The following is a 27088-nucleotide window of genomic DNA, read 5'->3' on the forward strand; positions in this document are numbered from 1 at the left end:
AAGATGTTGGTTGTTCACAGTCAGTTGTGTCTAAACTCTGGACCAAATACAAACATGGGAAGGTTGTTAAAGGCAAACATACTGGTAGACCAAGGAAGACGTCAAAGCGTCAAGACAGAAAACTTAAAGCAATATGTCTCAAAAATCGAAATGCACAACAAAATAAATGAGGAACGAATGGGAGGAAACTGGAGTCAACGTCTGTGACTGAACTGTAAGAAACCGCCTAAAGGAAATGGGATTTACATACAGAAAAGCTAAACGAAAGCCATCATTAACACCGAAACAGAAAAAAACAAGGTTACAATGGGCTAAGGAAAAGCAATCGTGGACTGTGGATGACTGGATGAAAGTCATATTCAGTGATGAATCTCGAATCTGCATTGGGCAAGGTGATGATGCTGGAACTTTTGTTTGGTGCCGTTCCAATGAGATTTATAAAGATGACTGCCTGAAGAGAACATGTAAATTTCCACAGTCATTGATGATATGGGGCTGCATGTCAGGTAAAGGCACTGGGGAGATGGCTGTCATTACATCATCAATAAATGCACAAGTTTATGTTGATATTTTGGACACTTTTCTTATCCCATCAACTGAAAGGATGTTTGGGGATGATGAAATCATTTTTCAAGATGATAATGCATTTTGCCATAGAGCAAAAACTGTGAAAACATTCCTTGCAAAAAGACACATAGGGTCAATGTCATGGCCTGCAAATAGTCCGGATCTTAATCCAATTGAAAATCTTTGGTGGAAGTTGAAGAAAATGGTCCATGACAAGGCTCCAACCTGCAAAGCTGATCTGGAAACAGCAATCAGAGAAAGTTGGAGCCAGAATGATGAAGAGTACTGTTTGTCACTCATTAAGTCCATGCCTCAGAGACTGCAAGCTGTTATAAAAGCCAGAGGTGGTGCAACAAAATACTAGTGATATGTTGGAGCGTTCTTTTGTTTTTCATGATTCCATAATTTATTCCTCAGAATTGAGTGATTCCATATTTTTTTCCCTCTGCTTGGTCTATAAAAGTAACCGTTACTGACTGCCACAATTTTTTTTCTTGATTTCTTATAGTGTTTCTTAAAGCCAGAAAGTTGCCATTTGAAATTACTTTAGTTTTGTGTCATGTCTGTGATCTGCTTTTTTTCTACAAAATTAAACAACTGAATGAACATCCTCCGAGGCCGGTGATTCCATCATTTTTGCCAGGGGTTGTACTTTGAGATGGTCCCAAATAATTCATGGGTTAATGCAAAAGAGAACGTGTGAAATTTGATGTCAAATATATCTTCTTTATTAAACAAAAGAAATATAAACTATAAACAGAACCATCAGGATTCAAAAAGTAAATTTCCAAACAAATAGAAAACAAAAATAGGCAAAAACAAACAAATCATGCAGTATTTACCTTCAATTGTGAGAAGTCAGGTCATGAATGGACTCAAAGCACATCTTGAAGTGATGGACATATTGTGTGTTCACTGTTCAGTGCGTTTGTTCAGCTTTCGGCACATGTGCATTGGTATGTTAATCGTATGCTAATCGCGTGAATGACATCGTTAGCACTGACTTTGTAATTGGCTGAGAATTTACATACCAGGAGAAATGTTACTACAAATAAAATACTCGCAGCCAGCGTCCAACAAGAGGTCATTCCTGTCAAGTAGAGAGAGTGGCGACATGGCGAGTCAAACGACAACAAAAAAAACATCTTGGTTCCAAAATAGCATCGCTTTTAGATAGATACTTTATTGATCCCCTGAAGGAGAAATTCGGCTGTCCAGCAGCAACACGTCCACGTATAAACACATAAGAAAATACATACGTGGTTAAAAATCACTAACAAATAAAATGTAAATGATCAGAGTGAGCTGTTCTAAGGTCTTATAGCAGAGGGGACAAAAGAGCTCTTATATCACTGTGTTCTGCAGCACAGGGGGAGGAGCCTGTTGCTGACAGACTGTTCTGTGAAGGATGTCTGGTGTTACACAGGACGTTCTGCATTAGAGTCCTCAGAGTCTAACTGACCCACACGTCCTGATCACCTTCTGCAGCCCGTTACTGTCCTTCAGGGTCACAGCACCCCCCCAGCAGACAACCCCAAAAAACACAGCACCGCCTACGACAGACTGATAAAAAGTCTACAACATTAAACTATCTGAACCTCCTCAGGAAGTAGAGTCTACACAGAGTCTGTTAATGTGTCTGTATGTAAATCCAGCTATTTAATTTATTTATTCTCTGAAAATGTCGGGTTGTTGTGCGTTTGGAGGCACAAATAGACACAACAAGGACTTCAAGATGTTCAGATTCCCTTCAGATCTGAACAGAAGAAACATTTGGGAAAATAAAGTCAGCGTGTGGGATGGAAGCGACTTCATCATCAAAGCTTTGAGAGGTCAATTTATTTATTAAAACTCAACTAAACCGTCATCGTATAAAGCAGATATTCACAGTCACCGGACAAAAAAGTCCCAAAGTTTTTGTATTGTTTTCCATGAAATAAACATTGTATATCACAGATTTTGTACAACAGATTTTCGCTCACATCAGATAAAATGTTCCGTCCGATCACAATGTGTTTGCATTAAACCCCCTCACATGTGGGACTGGAGTCATTCCTGTGATTAAAAGTCCGACCGTGTGTTTTTTTCACTCCGTGTTCAGACTCGGACCCGCAGCCTGACATGAACCTGTTAAATCAGGTACAAAAGGCTGTGATTTCACTCCTTCCTCTCATATTTTTATACTTTTTACAGTGCACACGCTGATAAATGGATCACAGAAGTCACAACTTTACAGCACAAAGTCGGTAAAAGAGGAAATTATTCAGCTTCCCTTTGATTTGGAGATGATGATTGTAGAAAGAAAAGCTTGTTGAGGGTCAATTTAATCCAGAATAAATCATAATCCAGAGACTTTAAAACTGAGAACACACACGTCATTGTATGACACAGAGTCACAGAGCTGCAGCTGCATAAATCAGACTTTAAATGAATGAAATAAATCATCAGAAATTGTAAATTTGATATCTTAACTATGTTTATATTTATTTTGATAGCACCTGGACCTGGATGTGTTGCTGTATGTGGTTCAATGATTTAAAAGGTTCATTCAGTAGTTCAGTACAGTTGGAACCAAAATGGCGCTGTGTTCTGAGTTGACGCCGCTCTCTCGATCAAGGCGCTGTACTGTTGAGAGGTCAGTCCTCCTCGCAAGTGCACATGCGCAGTTCTCTCTACCCAGACTTTCACACTTCCCCCCCATTGGGCTGAAGGTGCCTCTTTATAGTGTTGAACTCCCTGACCGAGGAATAAAAAAAAAAAATAGCAATATGTGTCTTTTCAACTTTAAAAACTTTAAATTTGCATGTGCACCCTGTATTTACAGCACAGTATTATTGGGATGCAGAACTGTGGATTTATGCATCAGGATGCACAACAAGAGTGCACATCTTGACAGAACATCGGTGCCTCTACCTGTGTCCTCACGGGAACACAGAAGTGAACACGTCCAACAAACACCTGCAGCTGTTCCCCAGCGAGAGGGAAGCGTGCACACCGCCTTCTTTTAGACAAACACTCTCCTACACCGAGTGGCTGAACTCAACCCACCAGATGAAAATCATTAAGACCATCCATCCTGCTGCACCATGAAGCTCTAAATTGATCTCAGGTGCCTACTGTTTCCACTGATCATCCTTGAGATGTTTCTACAGCTTAACTGGAGTTCACCTGGGGTCAGTTCAGTTGATTGGACATGATTTGTAAAGACACACACGTGTTGACACAGTTGACAGTCAGAGCACAAACCAAGCGGTTTTTGCTCCAAACCAACTCTCCCTGTACCTGAAGTCCTGACAGACTGACTCCTAATTAACTCTTCCTGTACCTGAAGGCCTGACGGACTGACTCCTAATTAACTCTCCCTGTACCTGAAGGCCTGATGGACTGACTCCTAATTAACTCTCCCTGTACCTGAAGGCCTGACGGACTGACTCCTAATTAACTCTCCCTGTACCTGACGGCCTGACGGACTGACTCCTAATTAACTCTCCCTGTATGTTCCCACCTGACTGAAGTCTTACTAAAAGTTATTTTGCACTAAATTCCACACACAGGAACTGGACTTTAACATCTTGACGCCCACACACAGGCGTCAAGATGGTGCCTGTGTGTGGGCTCGCCACTGCTCGGCTGCTTTTATGTCAGTTTTTGGCAGTGATTTTCACATTCCACATTTTCACATCATATGCCTTTTTGTTAGTCCTCATATCCAGTAACTGTGCTTATGTTGTCCAGACTTATGATGACAGCTCTATTTTTAACATCAAAGAGTCTATGGAACGCTGCTTTAATGACAGAGACAGCTACAAACAAACTTTCCCCCCACCGTTTGTGTGTGTGCCCACTTCCCCAGAATACCTGCTGCTGTTACGAGTCCCAGGCAATCCCAGGAAGAACTCGAGGAGGAGGAGAGGGCGCAGGGCCGGCATGCAGTGCGTAATCAAATGGGTCATGTGGTCAGCCGGTTTCTCCTGCTTGGACCGAGGCTACCGGTGGTTGCAAATGGTTCCTCTTCAGCGGGACGCGAATGAAATCGCTGCGTCACAGCCACCGCTCCCTCAGAACACCAGTATGGAGTCTCTGCGATGCTGGTGACGAGATGGAACGGCTCCGTGACATTCGTACTCTCAGATGTCTGCCCAGCTTTCATCTTGGCCTCAGGCCCCACCACCACCAACAACAAAAACAACGGAGAAACAGCTGATCCGCCGGTACAGCCGGGGACCACATGACCGCGAGAGCTGGCTGCAACCAATCACGCTCTGCCCAGCTGATGCGAAGGGGATGACATCATCAAGTTGGATTGGTCTATTGAATGCGCGCTCGATAGCAAACAAAGCTTTTTCTCTCAGCGAGCTCTTTACCAGGGAGAGCTTGGACTTCATGTTCCTCACAGAGACGTGGCAGAAGGAAGGAGAGTTTTTTTTACTTAAACGAACTGTGCCCTGTCAGCTGCTGCGCTCTCGGGAAGCCCCGCCTCTCTCGTAGAGGTGGAGGTCTTGCTGCTGTGTATCAGGACAGAAACACATGCAGAGTGATTGACACTGAACACTTCTCTTCTTTTGAGTCACAAGTAATAAAGGTTGGCTCTTTAAACTCTTTTTACTGTATCTTAATCTATTGCCCTCCTGGCCCTGCAGGGGTTTTTCTACATGAGTTCAACAGTTTTTTATCTTCTCTTATAAAATTAGAAAGAGTTTTAGTTCTTGGAGATTTTAACCTACACATTGATGATACTACGTCCAACCCAGCACTGGAACTTTTATATATGATTGAAACTTTTGATTTTAAACAACATGTATCGGGCCCCACCCACTCGAAGGGTCATACTCTGGACTTGGTGTTTTCTCTTGGCCTACACGTCACAAATATGCATGTGGAAGACGTCCACCTGAGTGACCACAACTGTATTTTTTTCAGGTTGATGTTCCCCCTGAGCCTAGGCCTGTCTCTAAAAGGGCAGAAAGGAGGATCATTACACAAACTACAGCTGACAGATTTTGTGCCTTATTTCATCCCAGTGCTTTTAATGACTGTACGGATGTCAATGATCTTATGCATCATTTTAACTCTCACTGTGCCACATTATTGGACTTGGTGGCCCCTTTCAAAACAAATAATGTCCGTGAGAAGTCATGTCCATGGATAAATGACAGTATCTTGGAGTTAAGAAGACTGTGTCGGAAAATGGAGCGCTTGTGGAAATCCACGCACCTTGAGGTCCATAGGTTACATCTCAGGGACCTTATTTCCACGTTAAATGATGCATTAAGAGAGGCAAGATCTAAATATTTCCATCACCTGATAATGTCCAATAAGGGAAATCCGAAGGTGCTTTTTAACACAATTAACTCTCTCGTGTCCCATGCTGCCTCTGCAACCTCTGAGTTTTGTAAAGCAGATGGCACTGACCTCTTGGAGTTCTTTGTTGATAATGTCAGACACATAAAAAATGCCTTTACTGACCCCTTGTGGTCTGGCCCAGTCCAGCCTGAACTGCCACTACAGGTCTGGTCGTCTTTCAACCGAGTGTCACTAGAAGACATTGCAGCAGTTGCAGCTAAAATGAACCTGACCTCATGCCCATTTGATGTCCTTCCCTCCAAGCTTTTTTAGATACTTTTGACTCAATCGGGCCATGGGTCATGAAAATGTTCAACATGTCCCTGTCATCCGGTCTCTTTCCGAGCTCATTTAAACATGCTGTGGTGGAACCAAGACTCAAAAAGCCTAACTTGGACCAGTCTGAGCTTAAGAATTTCCGGCCAATATCGAAGCTCCCCTTTCTAGCAAAAATACTGGAAAAAGTGGTCGCAAAACAACTAACGTCTTTCCTTGAGATGCACAACATCTATGACACTTTTCAGTCAGGCTTTCGGAAACACCACTCCACCGAGACCGCACTACTGAGAGTGTCTAGTGATATCATGATGGCCGCTGACGCAGGAAGATGCACGGTCCTAGTCCTGCTAGACCTGTCCGCAGCCTTCGACACCGTCGACCATAGCATTATGGTCAACCGGCTGCGTGATCTGGTAGGGTTGTCGGGGTCCGTGCTGAAGTGGTTTGCCTCATACTTGGAGGAGAGGACCTTTAGTGTGTTGGCTGGCCATAAACTATCGAAAACAGCTGCTTTACAGTATGGTGTCCCGCAAGGTTCTGTTTTGGAGCCACTGCTGTTTCAATTGTATGTCCGTCCCCTCGGCCAGTTGATTCAGGACTTCAGGGATATTTCCTACCACCTGTTTGCGGATGACTTACAACTGTACTGTTCCTTTAAGATTTCAGAAGCTCACAAACTGAACTCTTTATTTGACTGCCTGTCACAGGTGAAGAAGTGGCTTAATGGAAACCATCTGCAACTGAACTCTGAAAAAACTGAGACACTTATTGTTGCCCCTGACAGTGCTGTTCCTGTTATCAGGAGCCTCCTTGGTGACTTGGGCTTAACGGCAAAAACAAGCCTTAGAAACCTTGGCGTTATTTTTGATGAAGGAATGTCTCTTGCTCAGCACGCAAGCAAGCTTGTGAAGAATTGCTTCTTTCAACTGTGAAATATCGCCAAACTTAAACAGTTGGTGTCACAGAAAGAATTAGAGGAAATCATCCATTCCTTTGTCTCCACGCGGTTGGACTATTGCAACAGCCTGTTCACTTGCCTGGGTAAAAAGGAGATAAATTGGTTGCAGTATGTCCAGAACTCTGCTGCGAGGCTTCTGACCCGCACCAACAGGAGAGCCCACATCACGCCTATCTTGGAATCCCTCCACTGGCTCCCTGTTGCCTCCAGAATTAATTTTAAAATCTTGGTTTTGACTTTCAGAGCTCTACATGGTCAGGCTCCTGATTACATTGCTGACTTGATTCAGCCCTACACCTCAGCCCGCAGCCTCAGATCTTTAGGTCAGAACCTGTTGATGGTTCCTCGAACCTCCTTTAAAACTCGAGGAGACCGATCTTTTAAAGCCGTAGCGCCTCGTCTCTGGAACGAACTCCCTCTGTCCCTGCGATCCCTGGACTCTGTTGAGATGTTCAAAAAGCAACTAAAGACTCTACTTTTTAAACAGGCTTTTCATGGCCAATAATCTTTTAGTACTGAGTGTTTTACTGTATATTTTTATTGTTTTACCTTGTAAAGCGCTTTGTGACCCCTGTCTGTGAAAGGCGCTATATAAATAAAGTTTACTTACTTACTTACTAAACCTTCTTCTTACGAGTCAGTGTTAGCCACTGCACCACCATGACATCAAAATTTGCAATACTGGAGAAAGGAAAAATGGAAACTGACTTTTCCAAAAAGGTTCAGCTCTGTGTGACAATAACATCTCATTTCACTTGCAGGTATCGCTGTTTGAAGTGCGTGAACCTCCACGTGTGTCAGAACTGCTTCCTGACCGACAGACGGACAAAAAAACACAAAACCCACCACCCAGTGTTGGAGTTCTGCACACAGGTATCACGTTTAAAGCTGCTGACGTTTCTGACAGGTCACATATCACCTGATGTGAGCCTCTAAATGCAGCTTCTGACCGTTTGTATTTCTACCACGTTTGTGTAGTTACTAAGGACAGGACAACTGACAAAGGGACAGACCACATGCCTGAAGCTCAGCTGAATTAACACATTAAACGGACAGTTGTCCTGGATCCAGACTTCCAGAACTAATCCATCAGAAGTGTCTCTGTATGTGGCTAAAGTGTTGAACTTGTAGAGACATTCACTGATCTCAGCAGGGACATGTCTCTGGGTCCTTGGACTCTGAGATCAAGAGACACCTGAGAAGATCTTATGGAGTCATGAAGTCAAAGGTCAGATGTGTTTCATGATGCTGATATCTTTGCGGGACAAAGAAGGTCTTTAGGGTCCTGGTGTTTCCTGTCTGGTTGTCAGACTTGGACTCTAACCACTGACCTGAGGTGAAGACAAGATGTCTTTGCTCAATTTTGCTCAATGTTTTTCAGCTTGGACCTGACAGTCATCACTCTCTTTGGGACTTCTGATAAAGAGTGAATGTCTTTGTGGGCATCTTTTATCTTAGCTTCCAGCCTTCTCCTCCATGTGCTCTTGATCTTGTACCCAAGCATCTCTAGGATTATTGCTGCAGTGGCACATTTGTGACTTACATTGGTCTCTCAGATGTTGGCAGTGAAGATATATGTGTTCTGTGAGCTTCTCATCTGTCAGTGGGCCTCTGGAGTTGGGTTCAGGGGTAAACAAGGTCTCTGGATGGCATTACCCTGACCTCTAGTAATACTGTGAGAAATCTTGGAGTCATTTTTGATCAGGATATGTCCTTCAATGCACATATTAAGTAAATACGTAGGACTGCTTTTTTCAATATCTCTAAAATTAGAAAGGTCTTGTCTCAGAGTGATGCTGAAAAACTAATTCATGCATTTATTTCCTCTAGGCTGGACTACTGTAATTCATTATTAAATATAATAATATTCATTAGGGCTGGTGAGACTGTGCAGGTGCACTTGGGCACACATCCGGACATGGAAATCAATACTAAAGTTATAGTTCCTTCAGTGGTACAGTTCAGGATCAAAGTTCAGTTGCAGTTCAAGATCAAAGTTCACAATGAGAATACAGTTCAAAGTCTCGGTGCGTTTAGGGTTTCAGTTCTGCATGACCCTCCCCAGAGGCGTGTCCATGTGGCTGGCAGACAAGTCAGGTGAGGTCTCAGGTGCAGGCAGGACTGAAGCAGAGTCAGAATTCTGTGGGTGCTGCACTCAGAGAAAATCACAGGAACTTAGCGGCTGCTTGGTGATCACAGTGCACGGTGTTCCAGAAACAGAGCAGACGTGAATAAAGTGTGATAACAGAATAACAGCTGATCACTGAGAAAAGTGGAACAGAACAAACTCTGATCATTATCAGCTGATTAATGCAGCGGGTAAAAAAAAAAAATGCATCAAGGTTTAAATAATCCTTAGAGCTGGAACTCACACAGCAAAAACAAACAAACAAACAAAAAAAAAAACACGAATGATAACTTAATTACAATCCAAAAGCTCACAAAGAAACACACAAGCAGTTATAGCAGAACCGGAAAAACTCGCAGAGGAAATAAAGACTGTAAATTAAGTTTTACTTAAGTCCTGGAAGCTCCAGTCGACAGACAGGTGCTCTCTAAAACCCGGGAGGAAAAACACGACGGGTTACATACTGCGTCTGGAAGCAGCCGTGGAAAAAATACGATCAGATACTTACGTGAACATGGGAGCCCACAGTAGAGGGGTTACGACAGAACGTACGGAGCGCGAAGACTCCAGTCCGGAAAAACACAGGAGGAAAAATCAACTCAGACACTCACAACAGAAAAAGACGAAAAGTGACATTAGCTCCATCCGTGGCGACGGGACGCCAAACAAAGAACACTGAGACAAAACATAAGACCAGGTTACCGGCTGGGAGCAACGGAGAGGCACAGCTGGGAACCCGAGGCAACCCAGTTCCAACCCAGAAGGACACGGAGGTTCTTCAGGAGGAAAGCAGCAGATTCTGGTCCCGAACCCATGACAGGTCCAACGTTAAATCTGAAACGGTGATGAGATGAGATGAACATCAGCTGTGAGCACCCACTCAGCGGAAATCCTGATCAGCCATGAAACGCCGCTCAAACGAAGCCACGTGCTGACGAGACAGCCGCAGCTCTTCACGCCCACCTGTCCAAGTGTCCAGCAGTACGAGATTGTCATTACTTCATTTTTCATTTCAAAATTCTCCACACGTTCTCTGTTGGGTGGACAGATCAGGACTGCAGGCAGCCCAGTCTGAACGGTCCCCCCTAAAAATCAGTCCCCCCTGCCTTCACTGTGCATGCGTCATTTCTGTGCGTTGGTCGCGGTTCACTGATTATCACCTCGTTTCTGCTTCAGACTGACTTCAGAATGATTTAAGAGGTTTTCCTCTAAAGACCCGGTGTACTTTTCTGCATTAATGCTGCGTCATAACCTTTTTCATGGACACAGACACAACCCCAGCCCGTGTGTGCGAGCACACGTCAGTTTTTTTTCATTCATTAAAAAAAAAGAAAAAAAGAATGCAGCATACATACATACATGCATTTAACACAAATATCATGAATGAATAAAAGATCTAGTATACTGATTCGTCTGACCGCAAAACCCATTTCCACTGCATGGTTGTCCAAGATGTGTCACAGTCCAGAGACATTAATGCTGCCTCTGGACAAGGTTTATTTAAAGGTTGGGTTTTTTGACAGTAAAGTTTGAAGTGCCATTTTTGTTTGACAAAGGTTTTCCAAAGTAATCCCTTGCCCATGAGGTTATATCAGCTATTGATGAATGGCTATTCATCAATGGCTGAATGGCTATCTTGCTATTTATTTGAACTTAAGTCAGTTTTTGTTGTTGTTGTTGTTTTTATTAGTTTTACTGTTGTTATATATTGTTATGTTATTGTGTTTTTTTCAAATGGACTGCTCAAATGAAATTGCGCCTTGTGGGATTAATAAAGTTGTTCATTGATTGATGAATGACAGTCCTTGATACACTGCTGTCTGAGGGAAGCTTCTTTATGAGGGCAACATACTGAAAAATGTGACTTAACTGACTTTGTGTTTTGACCCGCAGCCCACCTGGAAGGAGTCTCTGTCCACATTAGTGCACAGCGCTCGCCACGCCCTGTTGCCGAGGAGATACACAAGCCACGAGGCAGATAGGAGGCGGGGCCTGATGCGCACAGAACGAGTAGAGACTCAGAAAGAGTTTGTATGATTTTTCTGGTTCACGGTGTAATCACTGACCCCGGACTGAATTTTCTCAAAGGAAAATGTCTTTTTGCCTCACAGAGTGCCACCTTACTCACATTCTGCCACACAATTGACTGCTTCAGCTGTTCATCACACTCGTTCCGCATCGTTGGCCTCCAGGCGTGAAAGAGAAGATTCTCCAAACACCTCGCAGCAGGGTCTGTCCCGACCCTTGGCCTCCAAATGCCTGCAGACAGACAGCGGCACTCCACAGGTCACCTCATTATGGTTCACACACACACACAGACGATGGACAAACCTTACAGTGGAGCTACACACACACACACACACACACACAGAGAGGATTTTTTTCAATTTCAATTTATTTTCAATTTATTAGAGCCCGAGTAGGAAAAAGTCCTACGAGGACCCTATTGTAATTGCACTGTTTATTATTATTATTATTTACTCAGATAAAACTGAAGTTATTGTACTTGGCCCCACAAATCTTAGAAACATGGTGTCTAACCAGATCCTTACTCTGGATGGCATTACCCTGACCTCTAGTAATACTGTGAGAAATCTTGGAGTCATTTTTGATCAGGATATGTCATTCAAAGCGCATATTAAACAAATATGTAGGACTGCTTTTTTGCATTTACGCAATATCTCTAAAATTAGAAAGGTCTTGTCTCAGAGTGATGCTGAAAAACTAATTCATGCATTTATTTCCTCTAGGCTGGACTATTGTAATTCATTATTATCAGGTTGTCCTAAAAGTTCCCTAAAAAGCCTTCAGTTAATTCAAAATGCTGCAGCTAGAGTACTGACGGGGACTAGAAGGAGAGAGCATATCTCACCCATATTGGCCTCTCTTCATTGGCTTCCTGTTAATTCTAGAATAGAATTTAAAATTCTTCTTCTTACTTATAAGGTTTTGAATAATCAGGTCCCATCTTATCTTAGGGACCTCATAGTACCATATCACCCCAATAGAGCGCTTCGCTCTCAGACTGCAGGCTTACTTGTAGTTCCTAGGGTTTGTAAGAGTAGAATGGGAGGCAGAGCCTTCAGCTTTCAGGCTCCTCTCCTGTGGAACCAGCTCCCAATTCAGATCAGGGAGACAGACACCCTCTCTACTTTTAAGATTAGGCTTAAAACTTTCCTTTTTGCTAAAGCTTATAGTTAGGGCTGGATCAGGTGACCCTGAACCATCCCTTAGTTATGCTGCTATAGACGTAGACTGCTGGGGGGTTCCCATGATGCACTGTTTCTTTCTCTTTTTGCTCTGTATGCACCACTCTGCATTTAATCATTAGTGATTGATCTCTGCTCCCCTCCACAGCATGTCTTTTTCCTGGTTCTCTCCCTCAGCCCCAACCAGTCCCAGCAGAAGACTGCCCCTCCCTGAGCCTGGTTCTGCTGGAGGTTTCTTCCTGTTAAAAGGGAGTTTTTCCTTCCCACTGTAGCCAAGTGCTTGCTCACAGGGGGTCGTTTTGACCGTTGGGGTTTTACATAATTATTGTATGGCCTTGCCTTACAATATAAAGCGCCTTGGGGCAACTGTTTGTTGTGATTTGGCGCTATATAAAAAAATTGATTGATTGATTGATTGATATTATTATTAGGGACCGAGTAGGAAAAAGTCCTACGAGGACCCTATTGTAATTGCGCTGTTTATTATTATTATTATTATTGTTATTTATTATTATTATTATTATTATTATTATTATTAGGTCCCGAGTAGGAAAAAGCCCTACGAGGACCCTATTGTAATTGCGCTGTTTATTATTATTATTATTATTATTATTATTATTAGGGCCCGAGTAGGAAAAAGTCCTACGAGGACCCTATTGTAATTGCACTGTTTATTATTATTATTATTATTTATTATTATTATTATTATTATTATTATTAGGGCCCAAGAAGGAAAAAGTCCTACGAGGACCCTACTGTAATTGCACTGTTTATTATTATTATTATTATTATTATTATTATTATTATTATTATTATTATTATTATTATTAGGGCCCGAGTAGGAAAAAGTCCTATGAGACCCTACTGTAATTGTGCTGTTTATTATTATTATTATTATTATTATTATTATTATTATTAGGGCCCAAGAAGGAAAAAGTCCTACGAGGACCCTATTGTATTTGCACTGTTTATTATTGTTATTATTATTATTAGGGCCCGAGTAGGAAAAAGTCCTACGAGGACTCTACTGTAATTGCGCTGTTTATTATTATTACTATTATTTATTATTATTATTGTTATTATTATTAGGGCCCGAGGAGGAAAAAGTCCTACGAGGACCCTATTGTAATTGCACTGTTTATTATTATTATTATTATTATTATTATTATTATTATTATTATTATTATTATTAGGGACCGAGTAGGAAAAAGTCCTACGAGGACCCTATTGTAATTGCACTGTTTATTATTATTATTATTATTATTATTATTATTATTATTTATTATTATTAGGGCCCGAGTAGGAAAAAGTCCTACGAGGACCCTATTGTAATTGCGCTGTTTATTATTATTATTATTTATTATTGTTATTATTATTAGGGCCCGAGGAGGAAAAAGCCCTACGAGGACCCTATTGTAATTGCGCTGTTTATTATTATTATTTATTGTTATTATTATTATTATTATTATTAGGGCCCAAGAAGGAAAAAGTCCTATGAGGACCCTATTGTAATTGCACTGTTTATTATTATTATTATTATTATTATTATTAGGGCCCGAGTAGGAAAAAGTCCTATGAGGACCCTACTGTAATTGTGCTGTTTATTATTATTATTATTATTATTATTAGGGCCCAAGAAGGAAAAAGTCCTACGAGGACCCTATTGTATTTGCACTGTTTATTATTATTATTATTATTAGGGCCCGAGTAGGAAAAAGTCCTACGAGGACCCTATTGTAATTGCGCTGTTTATTATTATTACTATTATTTATTATTATTATTATTATTATTATTAGGGCCCGAGGAGGAAAAAGTCCTACGAGGACCCTATTGTAATTGCACTGTTTATTATTATTACTATTATTATTTATTATTATTATTATTAGGGCCCGAGTAGGAAAAAGTCCTACGAGGACCCTATTGTAATTGCGCTGTTTATTATTATTAGGGCCCGAGAAGGAAAAAGTCCTATGAGGACCCTATTGTAATTGCACTGTTTATTATTTATTATTATTATTATTATTATTATTATTATTATTATTAGGGCCCGAGCAGGAAAAAGTCTTACGAGGACCCTATTGTAATTACGCTGTTTATTATTATTATTATTATTTATTATTATTATTATTATTAGGGCCCGAGTAGGAAAAAGACCTACGGGGACCCTTTTATAATTGCGCTGTTTATTATTATTATTATTATTATTATTATTATTATTATTATTATTAGGGCCCGAGTAGGAAAAAGTCCTATGAGGACCCTACTGTAATTGCGCTGTTTATTATTATTATTATTATTATTAGGGCCCAAGAAGGAAAAAGTCCTACGAGGACCCTATTGTAATTGCACTGTTTATTATTATTATTATTAGGGCCCGAGTAGGAAAAAGTCCTATGAGGACCCTACTGTAATTGCGCTGTTTATTATTATTATTATTATTAGGGCCCAAGAAGGAAATAGTCCTATGAGGACCCTATTGTATTTGCACTGTTTATTATTATTATTATTATTATTAGGGCCCGAGTAGGAAAAGGTCCTATGAGGACCCTATTGTAATTGCGCTGTTTATTATTGTTATTATTATTAGGGCCCGAGTAGGAAAAAGTCCTACGAGGACCCTATTGTAATTGCGCTGTTTATTATTATTATTATTATTATTATTATTATTATTAGGGCCCGAGTAGGAAAAAGTCCTACGAGGACCCTATTGTAATTGCAGTGTTTATTATTATTATTTATTATTATTATTATTAGGGCCCAAGTAGGAAAAAGTCCTACAAGGACCCTATTGTAATTGCGCTGTTTATTATTATTTTTTATTATTATTATTATTATTAGGGCCCGAGTAGGAAAAAGTCCTACAAGGACCCTATTGTAATTGCGCTGTTTATTATTATTATTATTTATTATTATTATTATTATTATTAGGGCCCGAGTAGGAAAAAAGTCCTACGAGGACCCTATTGTAATTGTGCTGTTTATTATTATTATTATTTATTATTATTATTATTATCATTATTACTCTTTACACTTTTCAAATCCAAATTTCGACCCTTTCCCATGCTCAAAAACTCACCAAACTTTGCAGCGTGGTCCGGTCACATCCGAAATTTGATGTTTTCGGGGTCGCGCACAAGGTCGCAGCGAAATCGCGAAATAGCGCACCTTAGAAATTTTTTTACTGTCATGGTGAAATATCGACAGGAAGTTTCGATTTTGAGGTCATTTTTGCCGTTTTTGGCCATTTCCACTACTTACATTTGAACGAACTTGTCCTAGGGATTTCATCCGATCGTCTTCAAATTTGGTCAAAATCATCACAACACAATGGTGATCAAACGTTATCAAAAGATTCTAATTAAGTCAAAAGGCGTGGCTGCTAGGGGTCGTCAAACTTTGGCGAGCTTTTCGGAGCATGCCGTTTCAATTCGAACGGCTGTCACGCCCACATACTTCATCGTAGATCCTTCAAACTTGCTGGAGATGATGAGGGCTCCGCCCTGAACATCTACATATCTTAAGTTCCCACCTCCGCCGTAGCGCCCCCGGTGGTGGCAGGAATTGTCCTATTTTTACGTTAAGAGGTCCTGATGTCACATACTTAAACCAATCAACGTCATTCCGCTCTGAAACATGCAGAACACGTTGGTGAACGTAGGCGATGAACGCCGTGAAGTTACGAGTAACGGCGTCTGTGTGGCGGCGTACTGAATATTGCCCTTTCGCCATGAAATTACGTTCTTCCTTTTGACGGCTTTAATTTTGTCATATCATCATGAAAATTGATACACAGGTCGAGCACGACAACCTCTTACAATTCATAGGGGCGTCGCCCATGGGCAGGGCAAAATGCCTCAATAGCGCCCCCTTGAAACTTTCAAAAAACCCTCCCCATAGGGGTTGTTTTGGAGTAGGGAGATGAAAATTGGTACACGTGTGACTTGCATAGACGTACAAAAAAGTCTCTTGCACCATGGGTCTACTCCAAACAGGAAGTCGGCCATTTTGAATTTTCTTGTCATTTTGGCGTGATTTCCACACGTTATATTTGAACGAACTCCTCCGAGGGATTTAGGCCAATGCTTTTCAAATTTCTTTCACAGCATCCAGAGATGATACTGATCAAAAGTTATCGAAAGCTTTTCTCTATGTCGAAGGATGTGGCTGCTATGGCGCCGCCATTTTAACCCTTTGCCATGGAACATTATACTTAAACAGGCACTGATGTCACATACTTAACCCAATCAACTTCCTTCCACTTCTAAAACATGCAGAACAAGTTGGTGAACGTAGGCGATGAACGCCGTGAAGTTACAAGTAACGGGGTCTGTGTGGCGGCATGCCGAATATTGCCCATTCGCCATGAAATTACGTTGTTCCTTTTGACGGCTTTACGAACTCCTCCTAGGGATTTTGTCCAATGCACTTCAAATTTCTTTGACAGCATCCAAAGATGATACTGACCAAAAGTTATCGAAAGCTTTTCTCTATGTTGAAGGGTATGGCCGCTGTGGTGCCGCCATTTTGACCCTTCGCCATGGAACACCAGTCATGATAACTCCTTCATGTTTTGCCTGACTGACTTGAAAATTTACATGTGTGATGACAGTTGGCCCCTGAACACACCTGCCCCTTCTGTTTGTACGCTGAGCGCCCCCTAGTGGATGAACAATCAACATGTCATAAATCCTTCATGCATTGACTGATTTGCTTGAAATTTGAACTGTGGGATGAGTGGTTGCCCCTGTACGCACATGCCCACATCTGGTCACAAGGGCACCCACTGGCCGCTGAAGGCGGTCGCGCGGAACGAGGACCCGTATACGACTGCTTGCAGTCCTAGTTTATTATTATTATTCTTTACACTTTTCAAATCCAAATTTCGGCCCTTTCCCATGCTCAAAAACTCACCAAACTTTGCAGCGTGGTCCGGTCACATCCAAAATTCGATATTTTGGGGGTCCTGCACAAGGTCGCAGCGAAATCGTGAAATAGCGCCCCCTAGAATTTTTCAAAAAAACCTCCGTATAGGGGTTTTTCCGTTGTAGCCTCACGAAATTCGGTACACATATTTACCATGCTGGGATGTACAAAAAAGTCTCTTACTGTCATGGTGAAATGTTGACAGGAAGTCGGCCATTTTGATTTTAAGTTTCAATTTTGAGCTAATTTTTGCCATTTTTGGCCATTTCCACTACTTACATTTGAACAAACTCATCCTAGGGATTTCATCCAATCGTCTTCAAATTTGGTCAACATCATCACGACCCCATGGTGATCAAAAGTTATCAAAAGAATGTAATTAAGTCAAAAGGCGTGGCTGCTAGGGTTCGTCAAGTTTTGGCGAGCTTTTCGGAGCACACCGTTTCACTTCGAACAGCTGTCACGCTCACATACGTCAACGTAGATCCTTCAAACTTTCTGGAAATGATGAGGGCTCCACCCTGAACGTCTACATATATTAAGTTCCCACCTCCGCCATAGCGCCCCCCCGGTGGTAACAGGAAATGTCCTAGTTTTACTTTAACAGGTCCTGATGTCACATAGTTAACCCAATCAACTTCCTTCCACTTCTAAAACATGTAGAACAAGTTGGTGAACGTAGGCGATGACTGAGTAATGGTGACCGTGTGGCGGCGTGCCGAATATCGACCTTTCGCCATGAAATTTCGTACTTCCTTTTGATGGCTTTAATTTTGTAATATCATCATGAAAATTGATACACAGGTCGAGCACGACAACCTCTTACAATTCATAGGGGTGTTGCCCATGGGCGGGGCAAAATGCCCCAGTAGCGCCCCCTTGAAACTTTCAAAAACCCCTCCCGATAGGGTTTTTTTTTTTTTTTTTGGAGTAGGGAGATGAAAATTGGTACACGTGTGACTTTCATAGATGCACAAAAAAGTCTCTTGCACCATGGGTCTACTCCAAACAGGAAGTCGGCCATTTTGTATTTCTTCTCATTTTGGTGTGATTTCCACATGTTGTATTTGAACAAACTCCTCCTAGGGATTTTGTCCAATGCACTTCAAATTTCTTTCTCAGCATCCAGAGATGATACTGATCAAGTGTTATCGAAAGCTTTTCTCTATGTCGAAGGGTGTGGCCGCTATGGTGCCGCCATTTTGATCCTTCGCCATGGAACATCAAGCGGCGATAACTCCTTCATGCTTTGACTGATTGACATGAAACTTTACATGAGTGATGACAGTTGGCCCCTGAACACACCTGGTCCCTCTGTTTGTGCTCTGAGCACCCCCTAGTGGATAAACAATCAACTGGTTATAACTCCTTCATGCTTTACCTGACAGACTTGAAACTTCACATGTGTAATGAGGGTCAGCCCCTTACCACACCTTGCCCCTCTGTTTGTATATTGAATGCCCCCTAGTGGATGAACCATCAACATGTCATAACTCCTTCATGCATTGTGTGATTTGCTTGAAATTTGAACTGTGTGATGAGTGGTTGCCCCTGTATGCACATGCCCACATCTGGTCACAAGGGCACACATTAGCCTTGGTAGGCGGCCGCGCGGAACGAGGGCCCGTATATGACTGCTTGCAGTCCTAGTTTCATTTATATTGCGCCAAATCACAACAAAGTTGCCTCAAAGCACTTCACACAAGTAAGGTCTAACCTTACTAACCCCCAGAGTAACAACACAGGTGACAGTGGTAAGAAAAAAACTCCCTCTGAGGATTTAAGGAAGAAACCTCAAGCAGACCAGACTCAAAGGGGTGACCCTCTGCTTGGGCCATGATACAGACATAAATTACAAAACAATTCACAAAATTAACATACAGAAAATGTCGGTGGACAGGAGGGTTACAGAAACAGACACCACACCATCTCTGGATGGAGCCACACATCAAACAGAGAGAAAAAAACAGAATCAGGCATCAGAAAGACAACAAATACAGTATAATTTGCCAGCATTAAACAAAAAGAAAAACAGAAGAAATACTAAGGTGATCGCCGGCCACTAGCCCTAAACTTCACTAAAAGACCCAGAATTTAGGTAAAGTTGAGGTCGCGGCATGCTCCAATTACTAATAAAATGAATTAAAAGAGTAAAATGCATAGTAACATACTATACCAGTTTGCTAAACATATGAAAGGGAAAATAAGTGCATCTTAATTCTGGACTTGAAAGTCTCCACAGAATCTGACTGTTTTATTGATGCAGGGAGATCATTCCACAGAACAGGGGCACGATAAGAAAAAGCTCTATGACCCACAGACTTCTTATTCACCAGAGGGACACAAAGTAGTCCTGCACCCTGAGAACATAAAGCCCGGGCCGGTACGTAAGGTTTAATTAGGTCAGCTAGGTAGGGAGGTGCCAGTCGGTGAACAATTTTACAGACTAGTAGCAGAACCTTAAAATCTGATCTCACTGGGACAGGAAGCCAGTGAAGAGACGCCAAAATGGGTGTAATGTGGTCAAACTTTCTGCTTCGTGTCAAAAGTCTGGCTGCAGCATTTTGAACCAATTGGAGACCCCTAATGCTGGACTGCAGTAAACCAGAAAATAGAACATTGCAGTAGTCCAATCCAGAAGAGATAAATGCATGGATCAGGGTCTCAACATCAGCCATAGACAGAATGGGACAAATCTTCGCTATATTTCGCAGGTGGAAGAAAGCAGTCCTAGTAATATTTCTAATGTGGAGGCCAAAGGACAACGAAGGATCAAAAATTACCCCAAGGTTCCTCACTTTGTCAGTGTGATGTATGACACATGAGCCTAGGCTAAGTGTTAACTGGTCAAATTGATGCAGATGTCTCACTGGACCAAGAACCATCATTTCAGTCTTATCAGAGTTTAAAAGTAGGGAGTTTCTAGACATCCAACTTCTTACTGTTGCAAGGCAATCTTCTACGGATTTTATGTGGATGAGATTATATCATTTACTAACAGGGACTTAGAAGAGAGTCACTGCCTCTACTGGTGGTTGGCTCTCACTGCAGTATTGTATCACTTCCTGTTCTGGAGCACAGCGGTGTTTTTCTGTATCTGTCAGCTGTTTAATCTGCGCAGTTAGATTGATCTAGTTAACTAGATAACGATTTGTTTCCCAGTGTAATCTTTACGTGCCTTAACTAAAGCACTCCCTCTGCTGAATCACCTCTAAATTATTTACACATTATTCACTTTGTGTGTTTTTAGGAATCCGCTAGCTTAGCGCAGCTACTAGCTCTTAGCCGCTTTAGCATGGCGGCTTCTCCTGTCTCTACCGCACTTTTCTGCTCTGGGTGTGAAATGTTTAGTTATTCCTCGGCCTCCTTTAGCAGTAATGGTACTTGTAATAAGTGTAGCTTATTCGTAGCTTTGGAGGCCAGGCTGGGCGAATTGGAGACTCGGCTCCGCACCTTGGAAAATCCTACAGCTAGCCAGACCCCTGTAGTCGGTGTGGACCAAGGTAGCTTAGCCGCCGTTAGTTCCCCTCCAGCAGATCCCAAGCAGCTGGGAAAGCAGGCCGACTGGGTGACTGTGAGGAGGAAGCATAGTCCTAAACAGAAGCTCCGTGTACACCGCCAACCCGTTCACATCTCTAACCGTTTTTCCCAACTCGGCGACACACCCACCGCGGAACAAACTCTGGTTATTGGCGACTCAGTTTTGAGAAATGTGAAGTTAGCGACACCAGCAACCATAGTCAATTGTCTTCCGGGGGCCATAGCAGGCGACATTGAAGGAAATTTGAAACTGCTGGCTAAGGCTAAGCATAAATTTGGTAAGATTGTAATTCACGTCAGCAGTAATGACACCCGGTTACGCCAATCGGAGGTCACTAAAATTAACATTAAATCGGTGTGTAACTTTGCAAAAACAATGTCGGACTCTGTAGTTTTCTCTGGGCCCCTCCCCAATCGGACCGGGAGTGACATGTTTAGCGGCATGTTCTCCTTGAATTGCTGGCTGTCTGAGTGGTGTCCAAAAAAATGAGGTGGGCTTCATAGATAATTGGCAAAGCTTCTGGGGAAAACCTGGTCTTGTTAGGAGAGACGGCATCCATCCCACTTTGGATGGAGCAGCTCTCATTTCTAGAAATCTGGCCAATTTTCTTGGATCCTCCAAACTGTGACTGTCCAGGGTTGGGACCAGGAGGCAGAGTTGTGGTCTTACACACCTCTCTGCAGCTTCTCTCCCCCTGCCATCCCCTCATTACCACATCCCCGTAGAGACGGTGCCTGCTCCCAGACCACCAACAACCAGCAAAAATCTATTTAAGCATAAAAATTCAAAAAGAAAAAATAATATAGCACCTTCAACTGCACCACAGACTAAAACAGTTAAATGTGGTTTGTTAAACATTAGATCTCTCTCTTCTAAGTCCCTGTTAGTAAATGATATAATAATTGATCAACATATTGATTTATTCTGCCTTACAGAAACCTGGTTACAGCAGGATGAATATGTTAGTTTAAATGAGTCAACACCCCCGAGTCACACTAACTGTCAGAATGCTCGTAGCACGGGCCGGGGCGGAGGATTAGCAGCAATCTTCCGTTCCAGCTTATTAATTAATCAAAAACCCAGTCAGAGCTTTAATTCATTTGAAAGCTTGACTCTTAGTCTTGTCCATCCAAATTGGAAGTCCCAAAAACCAGTTTTATTTGTTATTATCTATCGTCCACCTGGTCGTTACTGTGAGTTTCTCTGTGAATTTTCAGACCTTTTGTCTGACTTAGTGCTTAGCTCAGATAAGATAATTATAGTGGGCGATTTTAACATCCACACAGATGCTGAGAATGACAGCCTCAACACTGCATTTAATCTATTATTAGACTCTATTGGCTTTGCTCAAAATGTAAATGAGTCCACCCACCACTTTAATCATATCTTAGATCTTGTTCTGACTTATGGTATGGAAATTGAAGACTTAACAGTATTCCCTGAAAACCCCCTTCTGTCTGATCATTTCTTAATAACATTTACATTTACTCTGATGGACTACCCAGCAGTGGGGAATAAGTTTCATTACAGTAGAAGTCTTTCAGAAAGTGCTGTAACTAGGTTTAAGGATATGATTCCTTCTTTATGTTCTCTAATGCCATATACCAACACAGGGCAGAGTAGCTATCTAAACTCTGTGAGTGAGATAGATTTTCTCGTCAATAGTTTTATATCCTCATTGAGGACAACTTTGGATGCTGTAGCTCCTCTGAAAAAGAGAGCCTTAAATCAGAAGTGCCTGACTCCGTGGTATAATTCACAAACTCGCAGCTTAAAGCAGATAACCCGTAAGTTGGAGAGGAAATGGCATCTCACTAATTAAGAAGATCTTCACTTAGCCTGGAAAAAGGGTCTGTTGCTCTATAAAAAAGCCCTCTGTAAAGCTAGGACATCTTACTACTCATCACTAATTGAAGAAAATAAGAACAACCCCAGTGTTGTGTGTTGGGGGGGTGTGGCTGGACGTTTTGGTGTTCTTTTCTTTTCTTTGCTCTCCAGGTGGTATGCAAACTGATTTATTGTCTGTGGAGAAGGTGCTGGCAGAAGAGTCCTTCACCCTCATCAACATGATGTGCAGCACCTGTGTATGGTGCTCACGTGCAACCTTAAAGACTTTCAGCTGAAGCAGATAATGAGATGGCGTTCTGCATTTAAGTCATGTGTGATTCAAGCAGAATTGCCGGGAACTCGACTTTGTGATGTTCGTTTCTGAGACGCTGAGGACCGCGCCTGGATTTGACACATCGTGCCTGTGAAGGAGGAAGGGTGAGGGACACATGCTGTCAGCACACATCAGAGGTGATTAATTGTCTGAATAATTGTTAATAGTATTGGAACCGCTTTCTGGTTGTTTTAGCGCTGGGTTCCGTCAGACACAGGTCCGCTCCTCAACCCGCGTCGACTCATAACAGTAGTTCCCGGCCATTCCATAATGGACCCAGCGGCAGAGGCGGTTCCATTCGCCGAAAGAGTTCAAGAACACTTGGAGAAAATATGGGAGCAAATACAGCATCTCACAAACCAAATTAAACAAACAGATGTCCGTGTTACGGCGCTTGCAGTGCAAGCCGTTCTGCTTCCTGCTGCTCCAGCTGCGGCACCATCGATACTGGTGCAGATAACTCCGTCACCCAGAGATTCGGCTTCCGAATTGATTATTTGTAGTCCGGAGCCTTATGCAGGAAACGTTGAAGCTTGTGCTCCGTTTTTGATACAATGTTCTCTGGTTTTTGCTCATACCATTGCCCAGCGGTTGCTGAATCTCAGGCAGGGGAGGCGGAGTGCGGCGGATTATTCTGTGGATTCCCGAATTTTTCCTGCTCAGTCCGGTTGGAATGCCGCAGCATTAAGCGGAGTGTTTGTGGTTGGTTTAAATGACCCATTAAAAGACGAGCTAGCAGTCCGTGACGAGCCAAATGATTTAGATGAGCTAATATCGTTGGTGATTCGTCTAGATGATCGGATGAAGGAGCGTGGACGTGAGAGAGGGCGGCCATCAGAATGTTTTTTTTTGTCTCGGGGCTTTCCCCGACACAGATCTGGGCCGCCTCTTCTTCACTCCACTGAGGCTCCTCCGACGAGACCTCTGGCTCCTCTTGCAGATGAGCCCATGCAGCTCAGATGAGCTGAGGCTGCTATATTGCCCCGTCATAGAAGCGTCAAGAAAAATAGTGGTGACGTCTCTCCAGGTGTTCTGGGACAGGCGAAATAATACACACACACAAAAAAAAAAAAGAACTTGTATGGGCTAATGTTTTGTTTCTTTGAAAGGGGTTATAATTTGTTTGGGGAGCCAGAGGCTTGTCTGGTGGAGTGAACGACAGGCGGTTAGAAGCCCGTCTGGACTCACTTGATCGTTGTTTTTTTTTTATGTGTCTTTAGGTATTTTTTGTTGGGTTCTGGGGTCATTTTGTTTTGTTGTTTTTATTATTTCCCTACTTCCCTAACCCCAACCTCACTCGCCCCAAGACCGTTCGTCTTGTGGGCGGTGGGGTGGTGCAGGTTGGTCACGCTGAGCATTCTCAGAAGAACTCTGCACCTAGGGGGGGGGGTTGTTAGGGGCGTTTTTTTTGGTTTAGTTTGGGCCCGGTTTCACTCCAGCCTCGGTGGGCCTTTGTACCGTTCGTCATTGGTGTTGCCGGGGTGTGGTGCAGCGGGAACATGCCTCAGTCGGAGGGGTGGGCCGATCTGTTGCCGTTCGCCATTTCAGTAGTTCCACCCCTCCCGATAGGCTGGGGTATGGTCGGGGGAGACACCGGACGTATTTCCGGTTTTCCGCTGCGCCTTTGGGTTGGGGCCGGGTTAGTTTTTCCTGTTCCCTTCCCCGGCTTGCTGTTTTGTGCCGTTCGCCAAGATTGAGCCGCCGAGGGGCTCTGGGAAGGACCTGGGGTCTTTCGGGGTGCCGGGGAAGGTAACAGGGCTTATCGGTTGTTTTATTTGTCCCCGGGGTTGTTTCAGGTGGTCCTCCGGGGGTTGGTCTTTGATGTTTTTTGTTTCCTTCCGGGTTCCACCTCCAGGGTTGATGGGACGGTCCTCTGGGGGGGAATTGGCTTGTGGGGCCGCCTAGCCAAGTGTGGCCGGGTCTGGGGTTCCTGGGTTGTGGGGAGGGTGCCTCCTGGGGTTTGATGGTACGGTCCTCTGGGGGGCGCCGTTTGCTCCATGTGTACCTGGGGACCTTTGTGGGATTCCGGTTTTGGCTATTCCTCCTGGAACCGGCGGTAAAGGCCTTCTGGGGGGTGTTGGGCTCTGCAAGTCATTCTGGGGGGGTTGTTTGTTATTTTTCTTTTATGCATTTATGTTTGTATTGTGTTTGTGGGGCTGTGTTGGGTTTTTGCATTTGGGCGTTTTTCTTTTCTTCCCGGGGTTGGATGGGACGGTCCCCTGGGGAGGTTTTGGGTGGGTTTTATGTTTTTCTTGTATGTTAGGTTGTATTTGGGACTGTTTTGGGGTTTTTGTTGATGCCAGCCGGCCTTCCAGCTGCGGTGCCCTGTCCTGCTGTCTGTGGTGGACCTTGGGAGCGTTACGCTGTCTGCTTCCTGACGTGGACCCCGGAGGGAGGTGCTGTTCTCGGACCTGGTCTGTTCGGTCGCCGGGAGGCTTCCCGTTAAAGGGGGGGTACTATTGTGTGTTGGGGGGGGTGTGGCTGGACGTTTTGGTGTTCTTTTCTTTTCTTTGCTCTCCAGGTGGTATGCAAACTGAATTATTGTCTGTGGAGAAGGTGCTGGCAGAAGAGTCCTTCACCCTCATCAACATGATGTGCAGCACCTGTGTATGGTGCTCACGTGCAACCTTAAAGACTTTCAGCTGAAGCAGATAATGAGATGGCGTTCTGCATTTAAGTCATGTGTGATTCAAGCAGAATTGCCGGGAACTCGACTTTGTGATGTTCGTTTGTGAGACGCTGAGGACCGCGCCTGGGTTTGACACATCGTGCCTGTGAAGGAGGAAGGGTGAGGGACACATGCTGTCAGCACACATCAGAGGTGATTGTCTGAATAATTGTTAATAGTAACTTGGTATTTTGTTACGCAGTATATTTGAACTTTGATGAGAATTGTGCAGCTCGCTTCTCACTGCCGTGGCATGCAGACTGATGATCCTCCACCTGTTGTGAGAAGCTGCTCATTTACATAAAGCTTAAATTCAGACCTGAATGTGTTGCTGATAGTGTGTGCCTTTTGAAGGATATTAGTTGTAGCTGCTGACTTACCTCACCTTTTCTATCCTTCGCAGAGAGTCGGTTTGTCGTGTCCACCTGGGGGGTGTTTGGCGGTGAACGTGGGTCCAGAGGCGTCGGGCTTCGATCCTTTTGGGCGCTGGAGAGCGTGCCGTCCTTCACTCCGCCAGACTGACGCAGCTTTTGTTTGTGCACTTTGTTATGCACCAAAGGCTGGAAAAATAAATTGTTTTGTTATTGGAACCGCTTTCTGGTTGTTTTAGCGCTGGGTTCCGTCAGACGCAGGTCCGCTCCTCAACCCGCGTCGACACATAACACCCAGCTTTCTTTTCAGCACTGTAGCCAGGCTGACAAAGAGTAAGAGCTCTATTGAGCCGAGTATTCCTTTAGCTTTAACTAGTAATGACTTCATGACTTTCTTTGCTAATAAAATTTTAACTATTAGAGAAAAAATTACTCATAACCATCCCAAAGACGTATCGTTATCTTTGGCTGCTTTCAGTGATGCCGGTATTTGGTTAGACTCTTTCTCTCCGATTGTTCTGTCTGAGTTATTTTCATTAGTTACTTCATCCAAACCATCAACATGTCTATTAGACCCCATTCCTACCAGGCTGCTCAAGGAAGCCCTACCATTAATTAATGCTTCGATCTTAAATATGATCAATCTATCTTTATTAGTTGGCTATGTACCACAGGCTTTTAAGGTGGCAGTAATTAAACCATTACTTAAAAAGCCATCACTTGACCCAGCTATCTTAGCTAATTATAGGCCAATCTCCAACCTTCCTTTTCTCTCAAAAATTCTTGAAAGGGTAGTTGTAAAACAGCTAACTGATCATCTGCAGAGGAATGGTCTATTTGAAGAGTTTCAGTCAGGTTTTAGAATTCATCATAGTACAGAAACAGCATTAGTGAAGGTTACAAATGATCTTCTTATGGCCTCGGACAGTGGACTCATCTC

The 27088-nt window shown here is 43.0% G+C and overlaps 1 protein-coding gene across 1 annotated transcript in view; it reads left to right on the forward strand.

Annotated features, from left to right (window-relative positions):
• Positions 1-27088, forward strand: part of dytn (dystrotelin) — a 114677-nt gene that overhangs the window by 22454 nt on the left and 65135 nt on the right. Inside the window, exons 8-10 of the mRNA XM_034182528.1 lie at positions 7909-8020; positions 11169-11302; positions 11387-11575. Coding sequence (XP_034038419.1) covers positions 7909-8020; positions 11169-11302; positions 11387-11575 — 435 coding nt within the window. The remainder of the gene's footprint in view (positions 1-7908; positions 8021-11168; positions 11303-11386; positions 11576-27088) is intronic.

The sequence above is a fragment of the Thalassophryne amazonica genome, chromosome 1, assembly GCF_902500255.1.
Source record: "Thalassophryne amazonica chromosome 1, fThaAma1.1, whole genome shotgun sequence".
NCBI classification, from domain to species: Eukaryota; Metazoa; Chordata; class Actinopteri; order Batrachoidiformes; family Batrachoididae; genus Thalassophryne; species Thalassophryne amazonica.